Source organism: Neopelma chrysocephalum, unplaced genomic scaffold (assembly GCF_003984885.1).
Source record: "Neopelma chrysocephalum unplaced genomic scaffold, ASM398488v2 Primary Assembly neopelma1_72, whole genome shotgun sequence".
NCBI lineage: Eukaryota > Metazoa > Chordata > Aves > Passeriformes > Pipridae > Neopelma > Neopelma chrysocephalum.
The window spans coordinates 8,325,135-8,347,665 of record NW_020897732.1 but is presented as its reverse complement, the minus strand read 5'-3'; the positions used below and the strand labels follow the sequence as shown (position 1 = coordinate 8,347,665).

The 22,531-nt window shown below is 37.5% G+C and overlaps 1 protein-coding gene across 1 annotated transcript in view; it reads left to right on the top strand.

Moving 5' to 3' along the window:
* RBM33 (RNA binding motif protein 33) overlaps positions 1-22,531 on the top strand; it is a 104,020-nt gene that overhangs the window by 31,111 nt on the left and 50,378 nt on the right. Inside the window, exons 8-10 of the mRNA XM_027686791.1 lie at positions 4,599-4,807; positions 6,533-6,836; positions 11,687-11,745. Of these exons, the coding sequence (XP_027542592.1) occupies positions 4,599-4,807; positions 6,533-6,836; positions 11,687-11,745 (572 nt within the window). The remainder of the gene's footprint in view (positions 1-4,598; positions 4,808-6,532; positions 6,837-11,686; positions 11,746-22,531) is intronic.

Here is a 22,531-nt window from a genome sequence, read left to right as displayed (position 1 = left end):
TGGCAAAAATACAATCTTGCTGTTGTGAAATGGTTTCTATTCATACCAGCTTTTCTTGTTAATTTGTTGATAAAGAGACCAGATGATTGACCATGTGGTAGAAAGTTAAACCGCAAAAGATTCTTGTTTGCATATAAATATCTACTTCCTTTTGAGATTATAGAGCAAATTTTTACAGATACTGTAGTTTAAAAATGAAATTTTATTGCAGACCTACATCTCCTTACTCTAAAATATGAACATAGTTCAGAAAACACTTAAAGAGGAATTAACATTTCAGTTGAAGTTACAAACGTAATTTCCATCCTGTCACATTTTGGTGACCTTTTGTGACAGCTTGTCTCTATTGGAGGAGTGCATTCTTACTTACTGATTAAAGATGTCATTTGAAACCATTTTATTACCAGCGATAGTGAAATTAATCTTGACACTTAGAGACACCAGAAAAATAATTGCTGATTCACTGCATTAACTGTGTGTGTGAGAACTCTACAGTCAAGATGAGACTAAGTGTGTGCTGGTAAAAAAGATGTAAAAATATAAAGTGTTCTCATGAATGTAGCTGAGAGCTCTCCTAAACATTTCTTTGTCCGAGGTAATGTAAATAGTGGTTTTGCAAAGTCCAAAGGAGAGGTACTGTAGGACAGCTTTGCAGTTGATTTCTAGTAATACCAAGTTTGTCATCTTTGATAAGAAATATGTAACTTCTTTCAGTGCATGTAGCTGAAGTCTTCCCAGAGTGGAAATTGCCATTATTCTCTAGATTTACTTACCTGTTAAGGAATGTAAAGAGAAAAAATGTCTTTGGTATCACCAAACTAAAGTATTCCCTCTGTATCTAATTTAAGAAAAAATCAAACCAAACCCTTACACTTATTCAGAACCATTTGCAAAGTGCCAACAAAGGTTAATTGGACGTGGCAGTACTTTTTGTTATGCCCTGCTTAGTTGGCTTATGTTCACTCTGATGACTAGTGGCTGAGATTTCAGGCATGACTAGGAAATTAAACTGAGTGGTTTCACTCTTGTCCTGTTGCAGAAACACAGAGAGTAGTCAATTTGCAGATCTGGGTGATAAGGAGAAAAAAGTTACACCATGCTGCATATATATGTAAATGAATATATATATTTATAGCTGTTCGAGAATGTGATTGGTGTTGAAAATCTCTGCATTACCCAGGATAATACGGATTTTGGGATTTTCAGAGCTGTGGGTTTGCAGTGCTATTGCTCTCAGGGAGCAGCGTGAGGCAGAAGTAGCCGCAGAGGTGTGTGCTCAGGGTTGGTGTAGGCAGGAGCCAGAGCTGCTCCAGCCTGCACACACTGTGCAGGGAGCTTGGCACCATCCAGCTGGGCCTGGGGTGCTTTTGCCACATTGTACACAAAGTCTTAGCCAGGAGAAGCCCTGTAGGGAAAGCCAATCTCTTCTTCCTCTGCTGGTTACCTCATTTCTAGTTAGCAGTGTGGTCTTGCTCTCAGGGAAGACAGGGACTCTTTTCTTTGCTTCCTCTCTGCAAAACCATCTTCCATGTTATCTCCTCTCCTTGATCTCTGTATTTGTGGCACGGTGCTCTCAAATCCAACATGCAGCCCAGCTAGTAATTGAACTGACTATATTTTGCTGTGTGGTGATGCATATCTATATACAGCACTTGAGGTGTTCATGGCATGAGTGTTGACTTTTGCAGTCTGTCTCTGTGGTTCTGAACCTGCACTTTTGTGTCTAAGTGAAATTGTAGGACACTGTTGCCTTAATGGCATGCTGTGAGGGAAGTATGTTTGATGTTGCTGTAATCTCTTTTTTTAAAAAATCAGATGGTTATATTGTACTTCTGTGGTCATAGATGTGGTGTGAATGCAATGATGTTTGCTGCAGTGAATTCCTGAGGGTTTTTATTTGGGTTGGGATGTTTTTTCCAAGGTTGGTGTTACACGTGTTCACTTTCTTGGCTGAAAAACTGAACACGTGGACTGTGCCTTTAAGGACACGGCCTTTAAACTTTGAGAAATTTTGTGTAAAGTGAGGAGGAAAACGATTTATTCATTTTAAAGAGAGTGAAAAGCACATCAAAGACCTTTGCATGGATGCTGTCATCCCTTCCCTAAGGTTAATCAGCACAGTGCTCTGAAGTAATTTTGTTTAGAGCAGACAATTCTGTCTTCTGAAGTTGTTTCTATTCAGTGTTCTTCAATATGTGCTCAAGAGGCTGAGAGACTTGGCCATAATCTTGCCTTTTAGGAAGTCTAGCTCTATTCCCAGGTTCATTAAAAATTGCTTTCCTCACATGTGATTTCTATATAACAGGATGTTACTTCTTATCATCTGCCATGACTATCACTGGTAGGTACTTGTGGAAGTGACTGAACTTTGTTTTCTGGACTACAGCCTTGCTGAGTTCAGAGTTCTAGTATGGAAGATGGCAGAGAAATTGTCCTGCCTGTCCTATTCCTGGGGAAAAAACCTAACTGTCCAAGTAGCAGCACATCCATTATGCCCTGCAGAATTTAAGGGGAGCAGTGTTACTCCTTTGCAACATAGTGACACTATTTTTCCCCGTATGTATATGGGAACTAGTGATCCGTCTTTCTGGCAGACCAAGTCAAAGCCTGCATTTGCTCTTTCATGCTTGTAGACCTCTGAAGAAACAGAACTTGCTGCAGGTGTGGAGAGAAAGGAGACGAAATTAGAGCCCTGTTTTTCCCACCAAACTGGCTTTTTTATCCCTGACAGCCAAAGGTGGCTAAGGTGGTTGTTTTAGTTGCATCTAATGATTTTGATTGCTTTGGACAAGAGTACATTTGTTTTAATTTTCCTCAGAAATCCATAGTGTGCACATATAATACTATACTAAGACTTGAGGGACTGTGGTTCCTTACCTCTTTCTAAAGCATGTTGTGAGATGTGTCTGATAAAGCCTGATTGTGTTGGGCTCTGCTGATGTCTCGAGGCATGTGCCTTGAGGGCAGAGGTAGCTTTCATAAGAGTATGTGCTAAGGCTTTATGCCATTTAATTGTGGTGTCAGAGAGGAGAGGAAAAGACAAAGAGAAACTTGTCTCATCACCAACACACAAAAATGAAATAGGAAACTTTATGGCAGATCCTGAGCTTTCGGAAGTCTGTCATGTTTGCTGTGTTCTTACAGGCCATCAGCAAGTTCTGAACTTTTCCTTTAAAAAACCACTGCTTTGTGGAGCTGCTGAATACTTCTGAAAACTGGGACATGCAAATTTACAGTCTTTGCAGCTCAGTCATGCAGGTAGTTTTTGTAGCCAAGTAAGAACAACGGCCGCAGTGGGAATGCACAGCACTCACCCTTCTCTGCCCTTCTGTCAATCCTCAACTTCAAAGACTAATGGAGATTACTTATGAAGATGTTTAAGAGGGTGGTTTAAGTAGCTTTGGCTTTTAGACTTGCAGGAAACTGTAAGAGTTTTCTAATTGCCTTAGCTATATGTTCTTGGTGTATATCTAGTGGAGATGCAGCACTAGTGTCTCAGCTGCCACATACAAATTATTTTTATTCTGATATTCAAATATTGCAGCCACTGTGTGTAGTAGTGCCAAGTATATATTATATTAATTCAAAATATGTTTTTATTTGTCAGGAGTATGTTTCTTTTAGAGTAGTTTAATTTTGTCCTGTTAGAGGGAGAAGTCAATATCAGAGGTAACAGGGGATCTGACTGGCAAATGGCAAAAGACTCAACTGCATGTTTGAGGTAAAGTTTATTATCCTGTTTAGGTGATTCAGACCTGGTGAGTGGCACTGCTCATACTACCATGGTGTGTTTCTGAAGTCTGTTGTAGACTTTCTCTGCATTTTCAACTAATTTCGTTACCTGGGTCTGTTACTGAATACTTTTTCTCTTAATATTCTGTCAGCGTTGTCCAAGATTTCAAGGAAATTTGTCAGTCTTTGTTGAGTACCCTCTGTTCTCTGATGTTTACCTGTGATGTGAGTTGGGTGGGTGTTATCAGCAGTCATGTGTTTGTCTTGAGCTGAGTACAGATTTTAATTTTTGCTCACTTGTGAAGTACAGCTGGGTCTTAAACCACATACAATAAAATAAATAGTAATTAGTTACATACTGGAAACTCACTTCAGCCATCAGAAAGTGCTTCTTTGGAACAGGCCAATATGCAGAAGAGTTTGTGGACAAAATCTGTTTATATGTAAGACTCAACAGATCCTTTATGGTAAAGTTTACTGGATGTTTCATTGTCCTACCTGACATTTTGGCAGATAAGTGAGATGCTTAAGGCAATAAAACTTTGAGAGGAGCCATAGCCACCTCTTACAGCAGAAGGCAAACTTCAATACCACCTTAAAAAACAAAACAACCAAACCTCTTTGTTCATGTTTGTTTCATTTATCTGCTACTTTTTGCCTGTGCAAAAGACACTAGTATCTGTGCTTTTTCCTTTTAAAGATGTCTTTAATGAAATGTTAACATGCCACCTAAAGGAGATCAAAGTGCCTGCAAATTTTATCCTAGTGCAGGGATTCTTCTATAGTTCTAGCAATGTTCTTTTCATTGTATTTTCCTTCTTTTCAGTGCAAAGCTAAAATATTTTTCCTCCTTTCTCTCTTAACAGAGCTTTCTGCAGAAGCCCAAGCAGCATTACGTGAGTTTGAAGAGAGGGAAAGGCAGCTTAAACAGGGACGATACGGCTCCAGGAGAGGAGGGCGAAGAGGAGGCTCCGTTATGTGCCACGGAATGGGAGAACAAAGGAGAGACAATAATGATAGGGGAAGAATGAAGGATCACAGGCCTGCACTGCTGCCAAACCAGCCATCAGCAATGGTACCTTTTAATCCTTAGTGTTCTTTGAACGTCCTTTCAGGAAGTTATGGAGAAATGCGTTCTAAACCGTGAATTTTTGCAAAGGTGGAATATATGTTCCAGTGTAGACCTTTTGCTCTTTGTTAGGCAGGATGGCTTTGTGTAACTTGATGATTGTGAAGTATGTGCTTCCAAATGTAAAGTGCATTTTGACTCGAACAACACAGTCAGACTTAACCTGCTGATTTGCGTGAGGATGGAGGAATAACTTAATTCCTCTGAGAAGTCCTCTACCTGCAACATGGAAACGTGTTCTGTTCCACATTGTTAATAGTAATGTAGTTTAAAAAGATTATTCTGTAAAATATTTATTGGTTTTTGTCCAAGAAATATTTTTGGTGACACTTCTTAAAAAAATAAAAAAATCTATTTGCCTGTCAGCCATGGAGGTAAATAAAACCCTAGGAACCAAATCATTACTTCCCTAATAGATAAATTATTATTTGGGATTTCAGATGAAATTAAACTTCGTTGCTACTTTTTTTTCCCCTGTGCTTTGTGTCACAATCTAAAAGACTTTTTCCATCCAAAAAAACCCCCAACAACTCCAGCAAATGTGAGATCGAGAGGTAGCCCACACTTATTTTTGTTCACTTGCATAAAATGTACTGGTAACTGAGATTGTAGAACAAGGCCTGTGTATGTCTTTGCAGGACAAGGTCGTCTGTATTAAACAGAGGTGATTTTTTCCAACAGCAGTAACTAGGTGCTGGTCACTGGCAGGAGTCGGTGTTATCTCAGCGGTTGAGAGCCCTGCAGTAGAATGTTTCATGCTTTTAAAACAGTGAAGGTTGAATAATTTACTTTTCTGGTTTGCTGCAGTCTTTGCTAGCTATTTTGATTTTAAATGTTGTAAACATTTTTGTGCTTGTTACAGTATCTTCTTGTGTATACTATGTAGCTGGTTTGCTTTATGTATATGGCTGCTTAAAAAAAATGTGTGACCTCTGTTGCTAAAAGGTTGCCTCTTTGGGACTCTTCTTCACTACCCTTTGGAAGTTACTGGATAGTACTAATATCTGGTGTCAGTGAGTTCAGAGGCAGAAGAATGTCTCTGAAAAGAAACATTATTTTTTTTATTAGAACTGATTTTGGCCATTTGTTTATGAGTGTTGAGCAGCAAGAGACTTCCTTCTGTGCTAGGAAAGGTACCTTTGAAAGGTATCTTTAAAGTAGTTTTTTCTTCAAGCAGTATGGATAGGTTTGGTGCACTGATAACTGAAGAATCTAGTTTAATTTGTATTTTGACTTTTTTTGCTAGTGCTAGGTCTGTTTTCTCATGCTCTTCTGTATGTGAGACAAAACTTAGTGGATTTTTTCTGATACCTGGACTCAGATTTCCAGTGATCTTCACATGTACCTTATTGCAGTTGATGACAGTTTCCAGTAACGTGCAGAATGCTACCATATGTAACTAGACAGTTTCACTGTTAAAAATAAGTGAGTGTGTCTGCATGCCCTCTGTGCTTCCTTGCTCTCTGCTCTCCTTCACATGAATGTCTTCAATTGCTCCTTTGCTTTCCTGTGCTGATAGTTCTAAACAGTTCCAGTTAATATAGGGAAAGAAGTTTTTCTGTTCATAATTGGCCTTAATTGTTCTCCAGAGGTGTCTTAGTTTTGTGCTCATTTATGTCAGGATATTTTAACTTGAAAGCCTGGTGACTTTGTTCTTTTGTCTGACTTTAGACTCATTCACAGAGGTTAATTCCAACACACCAGCAACCTGTTATGAGTCTGTTCCAGCAGCAACAACAGCAACAACAACAACAGCAACAGCAGCAGCAACAACAGCAGCAGCAGCAGCAACAGTTACAATCTCTGCTTCCTTTACAGCATCAGCATCATTCTTCTCCTCCTCCAGGGCTACATATGCCCCCTCCGATAGAAACGCCTCGAATCATGATGACTCCACCTCCAGTGACACCTCAGCAACCGAAGAACATACACATAAATCCACATTTCAAGGGGACAGTAGTGACGCCTGTACAAGGTGAGCTTTCTGAGCACCTTTCCAGTCATGCAAGAGTGATTCATCTTATTCTCTGCCAGAGATGCAACAGTTTGTTTGTTTACCACTGCATGGAAATGTGCTTCAGGCTGCTGTTGTTTTCTTTAAGCTGGAAACAAATGTTTTGCCTGAAGTAAGACATAATGTTGTTGGACTGTTGCCAACTAAAATAGCAAAGCCTTTTCAGCTTTTATGTTTGTTGCTCTAATGTGAAGCCTGTGAAGAGCAGTAAAAATGGAAGCTGACAAGAGAATGTGCTTTTTAAAAATAGTTTTTTAGTTCTCAAAACTAGGTAAGTACTGCAGTTTGTAGTTTCCCACTTCATTCCAGCTTCAGCCAAGCATTCACAGAATGACCACCCACCTGTTTCAGTGAGAGGGTACTGAGGCACTACTTGCGCTGTAATTGCTCTGTGAAAGGTACCAGTTTGCTGTCCTTCCTTGACAAGATACATTCCTCAATTCTCCTTTCAGAGCCACATTTGTAATTGTTTGATTCACAGCCTGCAAGTACATTTTTTTCTGTAAGTTAACACAAACACTCTATGGGCTACACTTCTTAGGGTAGCTTTCAGCAAAGCTGGTAATGTTACTTCTTATTTAGGAAGTGTTTAATCCCTAAGAGGATAAAAAAAGACTCCTGCATAGCTCTGATTTGCGATTTTGTTGGAATTAGATAAAGTAATCTAATATATACATATTAGATATATACATATTTATACATATTTACCATTAAGTTTTCTGTATTTTTCCTCCTTCAAATCAGCAGAACTCCAAGCCAGTGCTATCTTTCCTTCATTTATTTAACCAATGAAAAGTAGGAACTTGGCAGGGTAGGATATTGCCAGTATATGGGGATCTATTAGGCTTTTCACAGATGGCTGTGTAGTAGCTGTGTTGTAGAGCTTATTTTGCTTTTCCCTATGGTGCTTTCCACAAAATTATGCATCAAGACAGATTATCTGGAATCACTCCAAAAGATCCTTTACTCTTGGATTTATGCCTTCTGTGCATTTTCCTAACGTTCCCAAACTAGAAGTTACTGTTTTGTGAGAAGCAAAAATTGCTTTTAGACTATTTTTCTCTCTCCCTCTGAAACAGTCAACAAATCTTTTATATCTAGCTGAGCAAGTGTCCTCCTAATGCTGGGAATGGCTGTTGAGGACTTGTGCTTTTGACTAATGTCAAAAGTATACTTGTGTATTTTCTTTCTTTTATCTGAGGTTTTTTTTACATTACTGGGCAGCTTCAGGCTTGTCTCAACCTTCCCACTATGTCTGTGGTACCGTGGCTGTTACAGGTCTCTTGCTTTATCCTGAGCATAGTCTCTTTTTCAGTCTTCACTTACAGATCCTCATTTCACTGTAGAAATTTTATCTTCTTGATTAGAGAGCGTGTATTGGAAGCTGAGTCTTCTGCAGTAACTGAGAGTAGTGGTCATCTTAGTCTCTTAGTCTGCAGCAGTACAGTTATACATTTGTATACATTTGCACACCTAAGGAAAATGTGTTTGAAATTAGGAGCCTTCTACAGGTAGATGAGGATAATTCTGAAATCTTCAATGGTATTTGCATATTAAAATGAGCTTTTAAGCAATCACTGCAGGCAAATGGTAGATAGAAATTCCAGTGTAGGGAATGCCATTCTAAACTTCCTCTTAAAAAGTGTTCCTCCCTTTAATCCATCTGGTTGAAGCCCCAGTAGGCAGAGACTGATGGTTGACAACATAAGGATGTGTTTCACTTACAGCATCATTTATTTCAGGGTAGCAGGAACTATGAAAGATCAGATTGACTTCATGTTCTTGATGATGCCCTGCCCGTTCTTGGCTGAACATATTTCCAGATATGTGAAGGTTTTTACACATTGGAGGATACAGTCAGATAGGTGCAAAGTTTATTGGGATTCTGTTTTTGAGAACATTATGCCTGGAAGCTAAAAATGCCATGTCTGGAAGTGCACGATATGCACATTTAGGTTCTGGTAATTTTAATGGTGTGCTGTCATGTTTTAGTGTGGACTGGCATTTTTTCCTCTCTAATTTTATGGCAGGATTAAGCTAACATACTTCTAATTGTCAGCTCCAGGGACACTTTTCCCAGCTACAGAGCATAGAAATACACTTTTTCAACATCTTTTTGGTTTGAGTTAGTCTTGAAGTGCGTCGAGTATATCAGTATTTTCTAAAATAGACTCAAACCTTCTGTAAATTGTTATGAAATTTTCATGTGAATAAAATACCATATATAAGAACTCTAGTAGGCAGCTGCTTCAGCCTGAAAGGGAGTAGAAGCACTCTTGAAGAATCCTATCATTGGCTTATTCCTTTGATGTTTCAAAGGCGTATCTCTTACAGTGGCCACCATCTCCCTGCCTAACCTTGAATCTTGCTTCAAAAAAATAGTTACTTTCAAGTCAGTTTTGTTTCAAATGAATTCGTACTATTTTTAGTCTTTGAAGCTTCATAAATGATTAAGGACTCAGTCTATCAAGCCCCTAAAACATGAGCTTCTGCGAATACCTTCTGCAGGTACTGTGCAGTTAGTGCTCAGTTGTGCCTCCTGTGACATTTGAATCCCATGTCCTTTAGTTGCTTACTTGTCATATAACAAGTTTTCCCTTTTTTTTGTGTCCTATTCTGTAAACTACTTTTGAGTTGTAATGAGCAACTTTTGCTGAATGCGTCTCCAGATTTGAGTATGATCAATTCACTAATGCTGGAGGGCTGTACGTAGGTGGACTGTGAAATACTGATCCAGCCTGTGATAACAGCTATTGCGTTTTTTCCCCTTAAATGTTTATACCACAAGTATCTATTTCAAGGATACTGTGGCACTGCCAAAATTGACATGGACTAACGAGCAGTTTATGGCAGCTCAGCATGCCGTTTACCTTTTGAAAACTGTTTGGTGTCTTGGGAAAAATCACATTATAATTCTCCTAAGTAATCAATATGGGAAGTGCTGCTTCATTGTTTCAGGTATAGCATTGGAAGCTACAGCATATATACAGCAAGAGCCAATTTAATCTTCTTAAAATAATGTCTTACAACATGCTGTGTATTATTTTTGAAACATACTTTTCAGACCTATGGAATATTTGACATCAAGAAAATGAGGGCTTATTTGAGACTTCTTTGCTGCTGAAGCAAGTGTCCAAGGATTGAAAGGGCACAGAGTTTGAACTACTATCTTTCATGAGTAATAAATTAATTTGTTTAAAATATATAAATATATCTCTCTATATATGCTACTGCCAGAGGCAGGATACTGAAATAGGCTCAAGTGCTCTGTTCATTTGACATTTCTCTACATTTCCCACTGTATGCTATTTTTCTCAGTGCCTCCCTGACCTGTAATACCTGAACTGTTTTAGGACTAGGCCTGACACGTTCAACCTATCAGTTTTTTCCAGGTGGCCATGGCTGTTTGATATGGACAGATGTTCATTAGAAGTCAAGATGAAACCATTCAACTCATTTTCTCATGTAACGTGATATAAAGCTTGCACACAGTCCTGCCCTGCTGAAAGATGGCTGCAATTAGTTTACCCCATCACTCTCTGAACCAGCAAACCACAAGTACTTAGCAAAAGTGGATAGAAGCCAGACATGAACATGAACTAAAAACAACCTCTACTGCATTAGTTCTTGTGCCTCAATTCCCAAGGAAAAATGGACTTTTGAGGCATATTAGCAAACTCCTGTGTTGGGAATGCACCCAACTTATCCCTCAAATTAGCTGCATTTCTTAGCGTCTTTCTTGCTCTGAAATGTAACACAGTAGCTGTCTACAAGTCAATGTTTCACTGTGGAAAACATTTTCCTGTCACTTTCAGAAGTGCTAAAAACAAACCGAAGAAAGAACAAATGTACTGAAAGTTTTTAGTAAATGAGCAAACACATTCCGTGCTGTCCGAAGTGCTTTATTTAACTTTTCTTGGCCTTTTGTTTGACATGGGAACATTGGTATTTTTAACCACTTAGACAACTCAGAGAGGAAATAAAAAGTGCACTGGAAAATGGGAAATCTGTCATTACACTTTGTACTGGTGATTCAAATAGAGATCAGTCCCCAGGGTGATTCAGCTGTAGCTCTTTGTGTGTTGTGCCATAACATTAAGTGAATGTTTTGGGACATACTTTTTTGTGACTAGTATTTGAAATGCAGTTATATGGGCAAGTCATCCATGCTAATCCTCCTGAAATACTAGTTTTGGAGATATTTTTCAGGAAAGGGTCTCCTAATTCTTCTCTTTATGCAATAACAGTCTTTCATCTGAGATCTCCAGTTCTGTGATCAGTTACATACAAGCAAGGCCAGATTAAATAGTTTTTGTGTGCTGTTAATTGCAGCTCCCTGCCTCATTTTAACCTTCAGGAGCAGTGATTTATACCAGTTAGTGTCTCGAGTCCATGCTTGTTGTGGTAGCTTTGTGGTGAGACTGGGAGATACCTAGGAAATGTTGAGTGGCATGAAGTAGAGAAGGCAAATTAATCATGTATCCTTCTACTTGAAACATGGAATTCTCTGTCAGCTTTGTCTAAGAGATGTCTTTGGCTGAATAACAATTCTAGTTTTTCTTTCTGCAACAAGGAGCAATTTAATTCTGGAAAATGCAGAACTAAATTATGTAAATTAACTAGGAGAATCCTAATTGCCCTGTTGCATGTTGCAGGGGAGGGAATGGCTGCTTAAAGTTAATTGTAGGAGCTGTGACATGTGAGGGTAAAAGTAGCAGATTTTAATCATGTCTTTTTATTGCAACTGCTTTTGGAAATAACAACAACTGTTAGGTAAAACAAATGGTGTTAAAAGGTGCTTCTTGTTTCAGTGCCCTTGCTGCCAGTTCCCGCCCAACCAAGACCCGCTGTAGGACCCCAGAGATTTCCTGTGAGTAGCAGCTGTTTCTTCTTCTCTGATATGGATAAGCATACATTTGCAAGGAAATATTAATATAGCAAATAAAAGCTGTTCTAGTGAAATATAATTTTAAGGGTTTGTAAATATTGACAATACACTCTGCAGTTGAAAATGTTTGTTAAAAGCTTAAGGTCAATGGATTTTTGAGAGTAGAATTAATTCTGTTTAACTGTAAAATTGTTGAACCAGTCTCTCCAGTGGGAGAGGCATGAATGCATCTTGTCTTAAGGAATATGGGCTTCATTTTATTACTTGACTCTTTCTGTATGAATAGAATCCTTATTTTATTTGATATAATAAAAGGCTATTTGGAATAATCCCTAAGCTTAAAAAGCAGTAATATATATTTATTGTAAAACTCAGCAATCATTTTTATCATTACTTCAGGCATTTCAATGCCCTCACTTTTTAAATAAAAAATGGAACTGGCATTGCATGACCTTGCTTTCTCTTACGTTTCTAACTTGGAAAACGAACGAGGCACTTAGCTGCTTCACTAGGCTAATTTCACTTCATATTTTTTCTTGATCTGTGAATGGAAAGAGTCCATGCTTCTAGAACTTTTCTCATCATTTCAGTTTTGTTATCCCAAATTTCTAGTTGAAATGGTTTGAAAAGTATCAAAATAAGCAAAAGAAAACCTAGGTTGCAATATTGCCTTACATATTTTCAAACGAAGACCTGTATACTATGCTTCCCAACTATATAAAACACATAAAAATTATCCTCTGTTGATGAGTGCAGTGTTGGAGTAGGAAAGTAGATGTTATCTGTGTAGTATCACACAGTAAATTAGTGGCACAGAGATCAGGTGTGTTTGAAAGAAGCAGATTTCAGAAACCTGCTGTGACTTTTGATTGCCCTGTTGCAGACCTGGTTGGTTTTGGTGCAGAATATTTTTCATGCAGGACATGTAGCTGAGGAATTGTGATGTCCATATTTTGTACAGAAACCGAGTTTTTGAATTGCCATTTTTCTTCTGTGAAGTCTTAAAAGATTAAGCAGTAAAATGGCAGTTTCATTAAGTCATTTCCTGTTATATTTTATCTTCAATAAAATATTTTTGGAGTTATTTTTCTATTAAAAGTATTGCGGTTTTCAGAGGAAATTTTCTTCAACAGTCTTTAGTATTATGTAGAGACCTTATTTACATTTTAAAAGCAATTTTAATTGTTTTTTATAAAAACAAGTGTCTTGCATTTGTTTTTCTTTGACAATAAGTTGATTTGCCAATAAACACAATTTGGGATGCAAAAGCAATTGGAGGATAAGGAATATCTGTAAAGGCATTGTAACTGGCATCTTTGAAGTGTGTTAACATCAGTGTAGGAAAATTGGAAATTAATTTTTTTTTAAATTGACTGTGAAATTAGATTTTAATTCTATTCACTTCTGGTTTCATAAGTAAAGAAGTACCGCAAACCTAGGTAATCTATATGCAACAGTTTTTAGAAGGAAATAGAATAAATGGAACATTTTTTGGAAGGACTCTTGCTCCTTTAGCCTGCAGGAAAAACTTCACTGCTTGCTACCTTTTTATTTACATAAGCAGTGCACCAGAAAAGAGTCACTGTAATTAATTTTTCATAAGGGGGAGGAGGAGGGCTGTCTAAACTGAGAGGATCCAGCAGTGTCATTTGGTTGCCCTGACTGGTTTGGGTTTTTTCTGCTTCAATTGGTAACAGGCTGTGTGACCCTGAGAAAGTTACTTCATCTTTCCATGACTCACTGAGTTACAAAATGGGTATAAAATGGACTTCCCTTATGAAGTACTTTATAAATTTTGCATGGGTTATCAGTCATATTAGGATTAGGAATTAAGTGTCACTGTGTACATATCTCATGTTTGTTTTATTAAATGTAGTATGTTAGCTCTTGAGCTGAAGTCAAATTTACTTTCTGACTAACGTTTTATCTTGCAGAACTACCTTTTTTGCTCTGTTACATGTCAGACGCTTTTGTGCCATTAGAATTCACTTGTTTATGTATAAATGTTCACTTATAGCAATACAGCAATGGTTAGACAACTTTGACAAGCCATTTGAAAAAGATCAAAGACTTGTTCCAAACTATAGTTCATTCATCCTTTTCTTCACTGTATAAAGAATCTCTGGATATGTAATGACTTGAATTTGCTCAGGTTTAGGATTGCATAATCAAAGGATAACAGTCAACTGATTTTTCTGATGACTTTGTTTCTAAAAACCTGTGTGGTTAGAATTAAATATTTGCAGTCTGCTTTCCCCTTTAACTTTAAACTGGATGGTTTCTTTTGATTGGATGTGGCAGAGGTGGAAACATGGAAAGTAATGAAGTTTTAGCAAGGAAAAGACCAGGAGTGGCTAGTGCCATAACTGAAGGAAAAATTTGCCTCTGAGTTCTCTTCTTACCTAGGAGAGAAGCCTGTGTGTGCTCCCAGCATGGGAAGAGCTTCAATCAGAGCTAATCAATTGCCAGTCATAAATCTATTGGAAACCAGGTGTTACTAATTTAGGGCTGATGGAATGACTTGTAACCATGTAATGGTTAATTCTTACAACCCTCTGCAGAAGGATGTAATTGAAGGGTTGAACAAAGTTGTAATGAGCATGTTAACATATGGTGTGAGTTCTAAATTATGGGAAATAATGTAGTACTACATCAGGGTAGTGTTGATCAAGATTGAACCTGCTTAGAGTGGGAACTGATTAAATTCCCTTAACCTTGAATCTCAATTTTAATATTTCAGTGTACAGCTCATTGTTCAATTATGCCTTTCTTAAAACTTAACTCGTGAAATGTTTAGAGAGGAAGTGCTAGAAATGATGCAAGGAAATTAATCTGTGTTCCCTGCTTAGAGTTATTTTAACATTTACACTAATCTTGAAGAAAGCAATGAAGTTATCTATCTCTTACTCCATAAGCATTCAAGGTGACTTAGTGTGAATGGTATTTCAGAGCTATATTCTGCTGATAAGGACTGCATGAATGATAGATCAGAGGTGTGTCACAGCTGAGAGATATGGGGGACTTGTGGTAACTGGGAGTTAAAGATGTGAATTCTGCTTGTCTGAATTGCACAGTACTCTACAGGTGGCTGTAGTTCACAGTAATCCAGTCTTCAAGCACAGTTTGAATTAACCTGGAATTGTGCAAGTGTCAACTGCCTTTTTTCTTTAAACTGTTTAAAGAACTGGTTTAAAGAACAGACCTCTTCAGCAGAGTCCTCCTGAAGGTCTTGCTTTTGTCATCTGCCTTTGCTTTAAAGTGGTTAAACTGCCTTTTCCCGAGCTCTCAGCATCACAGTTGGTATTTCACAAATAACAGTCTACTTTGGGAAATGATCCATTTAGAGAAAGGTGACAGAAGACTTTATTCATAGGCTAGTTGTATGTGTCTTCTGAACTTTTCATGTGTTTTCTGACCAATTTATTATTTCTCGTGGATGCCCCAGTGCAGATATGGAACCTGTGGGTTTTTTGTCACACAAGAGGGACCATTGTGGTTCCTGTCCTCCATCCAGTGTTTATTGTGTGGGCTATTTTCTCTTTCCACTCCTGTGTTCTGTGAAGAAAATGGGGTAGAACAAGGGAAGAAGAAATTAAATAGAAAATGGAAGAGATATTTCTAAATGCTTTATATGAAGGCTGTTACTAACTGATTATTATAGAGGCCAGATCATTATAGAATATGAAATTAGGAGCTATGCTGATGCTCCAGATCTTTTCATCACTTATGTGGGTCCACCAGCACATTCTGGGTCTGAAATACTTCAGTGTTTGCCTGAAGAAAAGTTTATAGAGGCTTTTGGCTTCAAACACCATTTATTTAACTTAATTAACACAATAATATTATGTAGCACATGTGTGCAATTTTTTTAAGGACATACAAAGGTGGAAGAAGTGTTGTCATGCCCACTTTGGGATAGAGTGTGGCAGAGGAGAGATGTCAACATTCTTTAGCCAGAAATTGTGAGGTATCCCTACCATCCAAAGCTGGGGCTGGACTGAGGAATTTGGAGAGAGGAGAAAGTTGGGAATAACCTGCTGCACCCTGTTGAAGGCAGAAAAGAGAAATTCCTCATGTCTGAGGCCATTTCCCCTCTCTCTGTGACCTGGATTCTCCTCTGAAACTGCTGCAGAGAGAGCAGAGCCTGTTAATGCAGCTGTTTGCCTTTTGCCAGGAAAATTTTCAGGAAGTTGGAATATATTCTGATTTAGGCACTGTCCTTAACCTGTCACCCTGGGTGTGGTGTGAGCCAGGCAGATGTCCATCCCACAGACACATTTTATTAACTTTGGTCAACTTGAGTTTCAGAGCTGGAGTCAGGAATGGTCTGAAGTGGCACAAAGCACAAGATGAAGTGACGTGAGTGTCCAGCTGACTAATTTGTGTGGCTTTTAATGCACAGAGCTTTTCTCTTTTAAGAAGATACCTTAGTTAGTGCACTGGGTTGGTGTCTTTCACATAACTGTTGGATTCAAGTCTGAAAATGTTGAATTGTATTGCACAGATTATGTTTTATTCAATATTTTTAAGACTTTATTGCAGTGACTTGTCCTCAGGCCCTTGTGAATATCCTACATCACGTGTCTTTTTGGTTCCCAGTGGGTTTTGATATGATTTGGTTTTGGAACTTCGCACTCCTGTTTGAAATAATCTTTAATCTCCAAGAATGCATGATTATTTTTTTTTCCCTTAAAAACCTTAGTAAATTTTTTTTATATTCTCATGGAAATGCTTCCACTTGATCTCCAGGACATGACGTGGTGTCTTAAATGGATGCTGCGAAAGGCAGTTGATTAGTTTTGGTTTATTTTTTTCACCATTTCTGAAAACTATTTTGAATTCTGAGCTTTCGAGTGTTGTTTGTGATTCAGACACTGTTTTTAAGTACTTCATTATTTAATCTGTGAGAGGCTTTTAAACAAGTGACCAGTCATTGCTCAGAACAGATGTTGCTGTCCTTCATGGCCACTTGCTTGAAATATTTCTTCTGAAAAAGGAATATATTACTATTATACAAATTAATTCTAAAAGGTACATTAGAAAACAGTTGACTTATTTTTCCCAGGTGGTCCTTGGTGTGGGCTGATCCACGTCAGTCCACCATTTTAGCAACCTTGGGTTGGTTTAATAGGATTACCGTGGATCTGTGACTGCGGCTGTGCCACCTCTTGCAGGATGTAGAAGCAGAAATTTGCAGTGCTTTTGAAAACAAAACTCCTTGCAATAGTGTTTGCTGTTTGTTGTGGGAAATGCAAATAGGGAGTACATTTTTTTCTGGTTGTTTCAAATTCAACCATAAGTGAATTTGAAACATGTGAGTGTTTTCTATCAACTGTTATTAAGGTGGTGGCTCATATTCTGTGCTACTCACAGTAAGGACAAATTATAAACAGTCCTGCATCTGAGCACAGAGAGTCATTTTAGAGTGATACTTTAGTATTTAGTAACTCATACGTTTGCAACAGTACACATGTAGGAGACGAACTGGTAATGGAAATAAAAATTGCTACTTGTGAAATGATTCTCTTACTTCCTCACAATTATTCTGCTTTAGCTATGGCTTCACTATAATGAGTAACAGTAAATGAAATTTTCACTCTATCGCCGTGTAGCAGTGGCAGATCACAGGTAGTGTAGAAAGCATTTTGTTTTCATTTACAGGATACATGGTATCAGGTGGTGTTGATTGACATTTCTTGGATACTGCTTTATACAGCATTTCATGCAAATCATGTTTGAATGAGACTGCTGCATCAAATTACATTTCTTTCAGATTATAGCCCTTGCAGATGTGAGACAGAGCTTGTTCAGCAGCCAGCGAAAAGCTTTCGTTTTTAACAGGTACTGTTTTCACAACTTGACTGCAAAGCCCTATAATTACAGCACTTAAGATAGTGAAGGAATGATGGGCACTTTCTCTTATCAGATCTATAAGTAGTAGCAAGCAGATGCAGCATGAGATCCCTCCAGCTGTCAAGTATTGTCAGGCTGGCATAGAGGGAATGCAGTTTAAAATGCAGGTGACATAATACCCAACATCCTCCATTTGCTAGTGGGCTTCTGATTAATCACGATTACCATACATTATCATACCATCAAATTTAATCATATCAATGAATTCCCATCTGCAGGAGGAGCAGCAGCAGCTAAACATGATGGTAACAGCTATTAAATAAGAGAGAAATAGATGGTTTCTAAATGCAGTAACCCTTTAACTTGTCATGCTAGCTCCAGTGTGCACATGCTCTGGAGATATTAAAATTGAGCAGTAGACTTGTGCATTTATATTTTTTAGTTGTTGTCACTTACCTTTCTGCTAAGTGATTGGTGTTTAGCGCTGCCAAGTTAAAAACAGAATTGTAGATTTTTTTTTTTTCCCCTTCCGTTAATGATGCTGGATTTTCTTCAAGCTCATCTTTAGTACCTGCTAAATACAGAATCACAGAGTGGCTGAGGTTGATTAGGACCTCTGGAAGTCACCTGGTCCAGCCCTCTGCTCAAGCAGGGCCACATAGAACCATTTAGCCAGGCCCATGTCAGGATGGCTTTTGAGTATCTCCAAGGATGGAGACTCCACAAACTGGCAACCTGTGCCAGTGCTCAAGAGTGAAGAAGTTTTTATTTATATAGATATAAATTGTACATTGTTTTTTGGTGTATATGTATGAATAAAATTTGAAGTTTTTAAAGCATTGTAAGCAAAGCACAAATTTTATCAAGGCAAAGAGCAAAAGGTATTATGCATATGCTATTTTGCCATTAATTAGACACTGTTAAAGAGGTACTTTGAAGAAATCAAGACTTGTAAAGAAATCCAATTAAAATACACAATTGCCTTCTGAGTACAATGCACTAAGAGTAATTTAGTGCTTAAACACTGAATAGAGAACTGAAATATATCTACTATAATATTAGGGAGTCGTAGATGATAGTATAGTTATCTTAAGCTGTTTCACTGAGCTGAGAAAATATCCTTTTAAAAGAGAATATAGTACATTTGTGTCATCACAATACAAAAAAAGTAAATCTATAAACTAGTATTTGTTCACCTTCTGCACCTTCATTTTTTGCCAATTCTTTAGGATGTGAAAGGAAAAGAGCTTAATTCATTATAAAACAGTAAGTCACTACTGTTTACAGTAAAATAAACTAATTTAGAGGAATGTTCTGGGTTGTGACTGTAGGATTTTTTTCTCAAAAAGGAAAAAATTTTCAGGCCTACTTACAGAACACGTGAGTAGTACCCGCAAGCACACAGGGAGCTCTGAGTATGTAAAATTCTCACATCAATGTGTTTATAAGGTCAGAGATGTGTAGAACACCTCAAAAAAGAGAATTCCTTACACAATTAGAAATTGTGAATCAGGTAGTTTGGCTACTGAATTATCAGGTCTGAAATGTCATTTGCTAATACAGGCGAAAGTCCAGGTTAGCAACAATTCTAATTTTTGTTCTTCTATAAAGCTGGCTGCTTCTTGACTTTTTTTTGTATCAACCTAACCATCTTCTGTTGAAAGGAGAAGCATCATTTCCAAGTCACATTAAGGTTCTCAGTTGTTTCTAAATTAATTATAACTGCACCTTCAAGCTTGGAGTGTAATGTAGAAATCTTGAATTTAATATTCATGATCCAGTTCAGTTGTAACCACAGAGTTGTTTCTAATTGTCAGTGACTTGCAGATCACCAAGATACACAAGGTCAATAAACACTGTGATAATATTTCCATGGAGAAGTCTCTAAGTCCAATGGAAAGGTATGAATTTTGTTAAATATTATCTCATTAGTTCTGAGAGCAGAGGACGCCCAAAGGTTTTGGGTCCCTAATTTTTTACACATCCCTAAAACTGTTAGCTTTCAGCAAAAAACCCCCCCCCAAAAAACACAGAAGGATTTTATTGTCTTTAAATAAAACAATTATGAAATTATCATCTTTCAAGGGAGAGTTCATCATTCTAAATGGCACTAGTGTCCCTTACACTCTGACTCCAATTTGTTTGTATTGTCCTTAATCTTAAAAAGTTGGAGGGCACCAAACAAAAATGATCACACACTCTTCTACACCTCACTCCTGAAAAGGATTGCAAACTAACATAAAACTGAATCTTCCAGATGTGAATTAGTTTAAGAATTTACTGTTTAAGAAATCACTTAGGTTCGTGATCTGAGAGGTTTGGGTTTACTCTCCCTTAACGTAGTGCAGCTGCAACAGCTTGTCTGTCACACTGTTTCTTATTATGGCCTGTTTCTGCTTGCTGGACACTCTTCCTTCATCCATACAAAGTAGATGAATGGGAGTGTGGGTTTTTTGCACATAAGCATTGTTAAGAATTTAAATCTAGAGTTGGGATTTAGGTAACAATACCTTTTCTGTGTCTGTATTTCATTGAGGACTGTTTTCTGAGAATTGTTCTTGAATGGGAACATTTATCCTGCAGATCCTTCTAAGAAAAGTACCTTGATGGAGCAGGTGGAGGTTCGAGAAACTTGTCTGTGAAGCAGAATTTCTCCTGTGGAGAACTGGTTGCTTGTGGGCCCTTCTGCTTTGTTGCTTCTCTTAGAAACATAGTAAAGTTGAGAGCATTTTTGTCTTCATTTGCAACATGAATTATGTCCCTGAAACTTGTTGACAAGGAGTGCTTTTAATATACAAAAGTTCTAATGTTTAGCTTTAATCTCCTGAACTATGTGTTATTATAGTATGGTGGGAGTACCCTTCTCTGTATTGTCTGTGTTCCTTATTTTAGCTGTTTGATCATGAGTTGGCCTAAATAACATGAAAAGGATTCTATGCCTTTCTCTACTTGCTTGTACTAGTTTTCCATGATTGCTGAATTCTGCTTTGAGACCTTAAACAGTGAAAACGAGGCATTGGTGGTTTCTCTTACAGATGATCTGGACTTGTGCCTAAACCTTCCAACACTCTTTCTTGTCTAGGGGAGTTGTGTAGTATCAAAGAGAAGTTTGTCCAAGTTGGGTGGTACATTTTAATATTAAAATGATGTTCAGCTCTCTCAGACTCAGTCTACCTGTAATGCCAGGGTCTGTGCAGTTCACATACTTGAACCAGCACTTGGCTATCTCCATGTATTTTCCGCTCAGGAAATATATTCCAGAATCTTTGAAAAGACTCGCATGTGGGTAACATAACAATTGTTTTCTTAACTTTCATGGCCAATATGAACTTTAATTTTTGTCCTTGTTGGCATGAATTTAAGGCATGAATTTTTATATCAAGTGATCTTATACTAAATTCGTTGGGAGAACCATGGTGCTTGCTAGGTTTCTGTTCCCCTTGATGGACTTATGTGATTGTCATAGACATCAGAGGAACACTACTGAGTCATTTAAACTGTATTTGAAGAAATATCAAAATAAATTTTATACTAAAAAATTCTATGAGTGATTCCCTTTCTGTATGCTGTGCACAGTAAATGAAAATACTGTGAAACTTAAACATGAGGACCCATCCTTTGTGGAATATATAGATATATATTTCTACTTGTAAATTTTTGAACCATACCAAGATATATGAGTAGGGTTTCCTACACAAGAGGATGAAAAGTCAGTTCCTTGCACCAGAAGGTAGGCATTTTAGGAAAGCTTTTCAAAAAGTCTAGTAGCTGCTGAAATAAGAGGATTAACATCTTGTGACAGATGGCTATAGTTTTAATTGTCATAGGTTATAGTGGTCATTATTCTTTGCATTTAAACCATATAAGAAGAATTAACTGAGTGGCCCTGCTTAACTGTCAATGGGGTTCTCTTGGCTCTTTGCATTTTAAGTGAGATTAATAAATGAAAACATGTTGTAGAGGCAGGGTGTATTTTATTGAAAGATTCATGAAGTTTCAATGACATTGTTAAGGTATTTAATTAGTCTCATGAAAAAAAGTAGTGACCCTTTTAGAGAAGCTGATAAGTCATATAATAGCTGTTAGATCCTCTTTATTCCTTGCTTTATAAGATTAACTTTGTGCTAAGCAATTTATGCTAAGTTTTCCCTTTTATTGGTAACCAAAGTTATCTGTGCTTCATGAATAGATTATTGGAGATAACATCATGTAATTAACAAGAGATGCAGAAAAGTAAAAGTACAATTTGTGTAAGAATTGTATGAGAGAAAATGTTAATTTCTTAACTAGGAAGGATATTTAAAGGGATAAAAGGAAGGCAAAATAGTGCAGTTCTTTGGAAGGATTAAAGTAACCTTATCTCATGTTCTTTCAGAAGGTGGGATTGCCTGAGTGTGTGAAAGTCATGTTCAATGAGCTATTCACAACTCTAATGAATTGTAGACACAAGTTTGCATTGCCTTTTTTTTTCCCCAAAAGTGATTGATAAGGTGTAAGTTGTGCATTAGCTGTATTGATTAATGGAAATTAGTAAAAGAGGAAATTGCACAACATGCAGTCATTCAGAATTATATAAAAATGTCAGTCTGAGGTGCTGTAAATTATGGGGTGTGTGGGAGGAAGAGTCGGTACGCTTTTTTTCTTTTTAAGGGTAAAATTCACAAAATTAAGTATTTAGACAAAATAGCTGTCAGTAGCACTTCAATGTACTGTTACCTTCTCCTTTGAAGTATTTCTAAAATGTCTGTGATTGTGGTCTCTTTGGAAATCCTCACGGAACTCTTATTTCCAATGTAATTTCCTTCTAGACCTCAGTTCTCGTATTCTTACATACCACCTTTTTTAAAAATTTTAAAGTAAAATTGCATGAGGATAAATTAAATTACAGAGTTCAGAGCACTCCTTTAAAACAGAA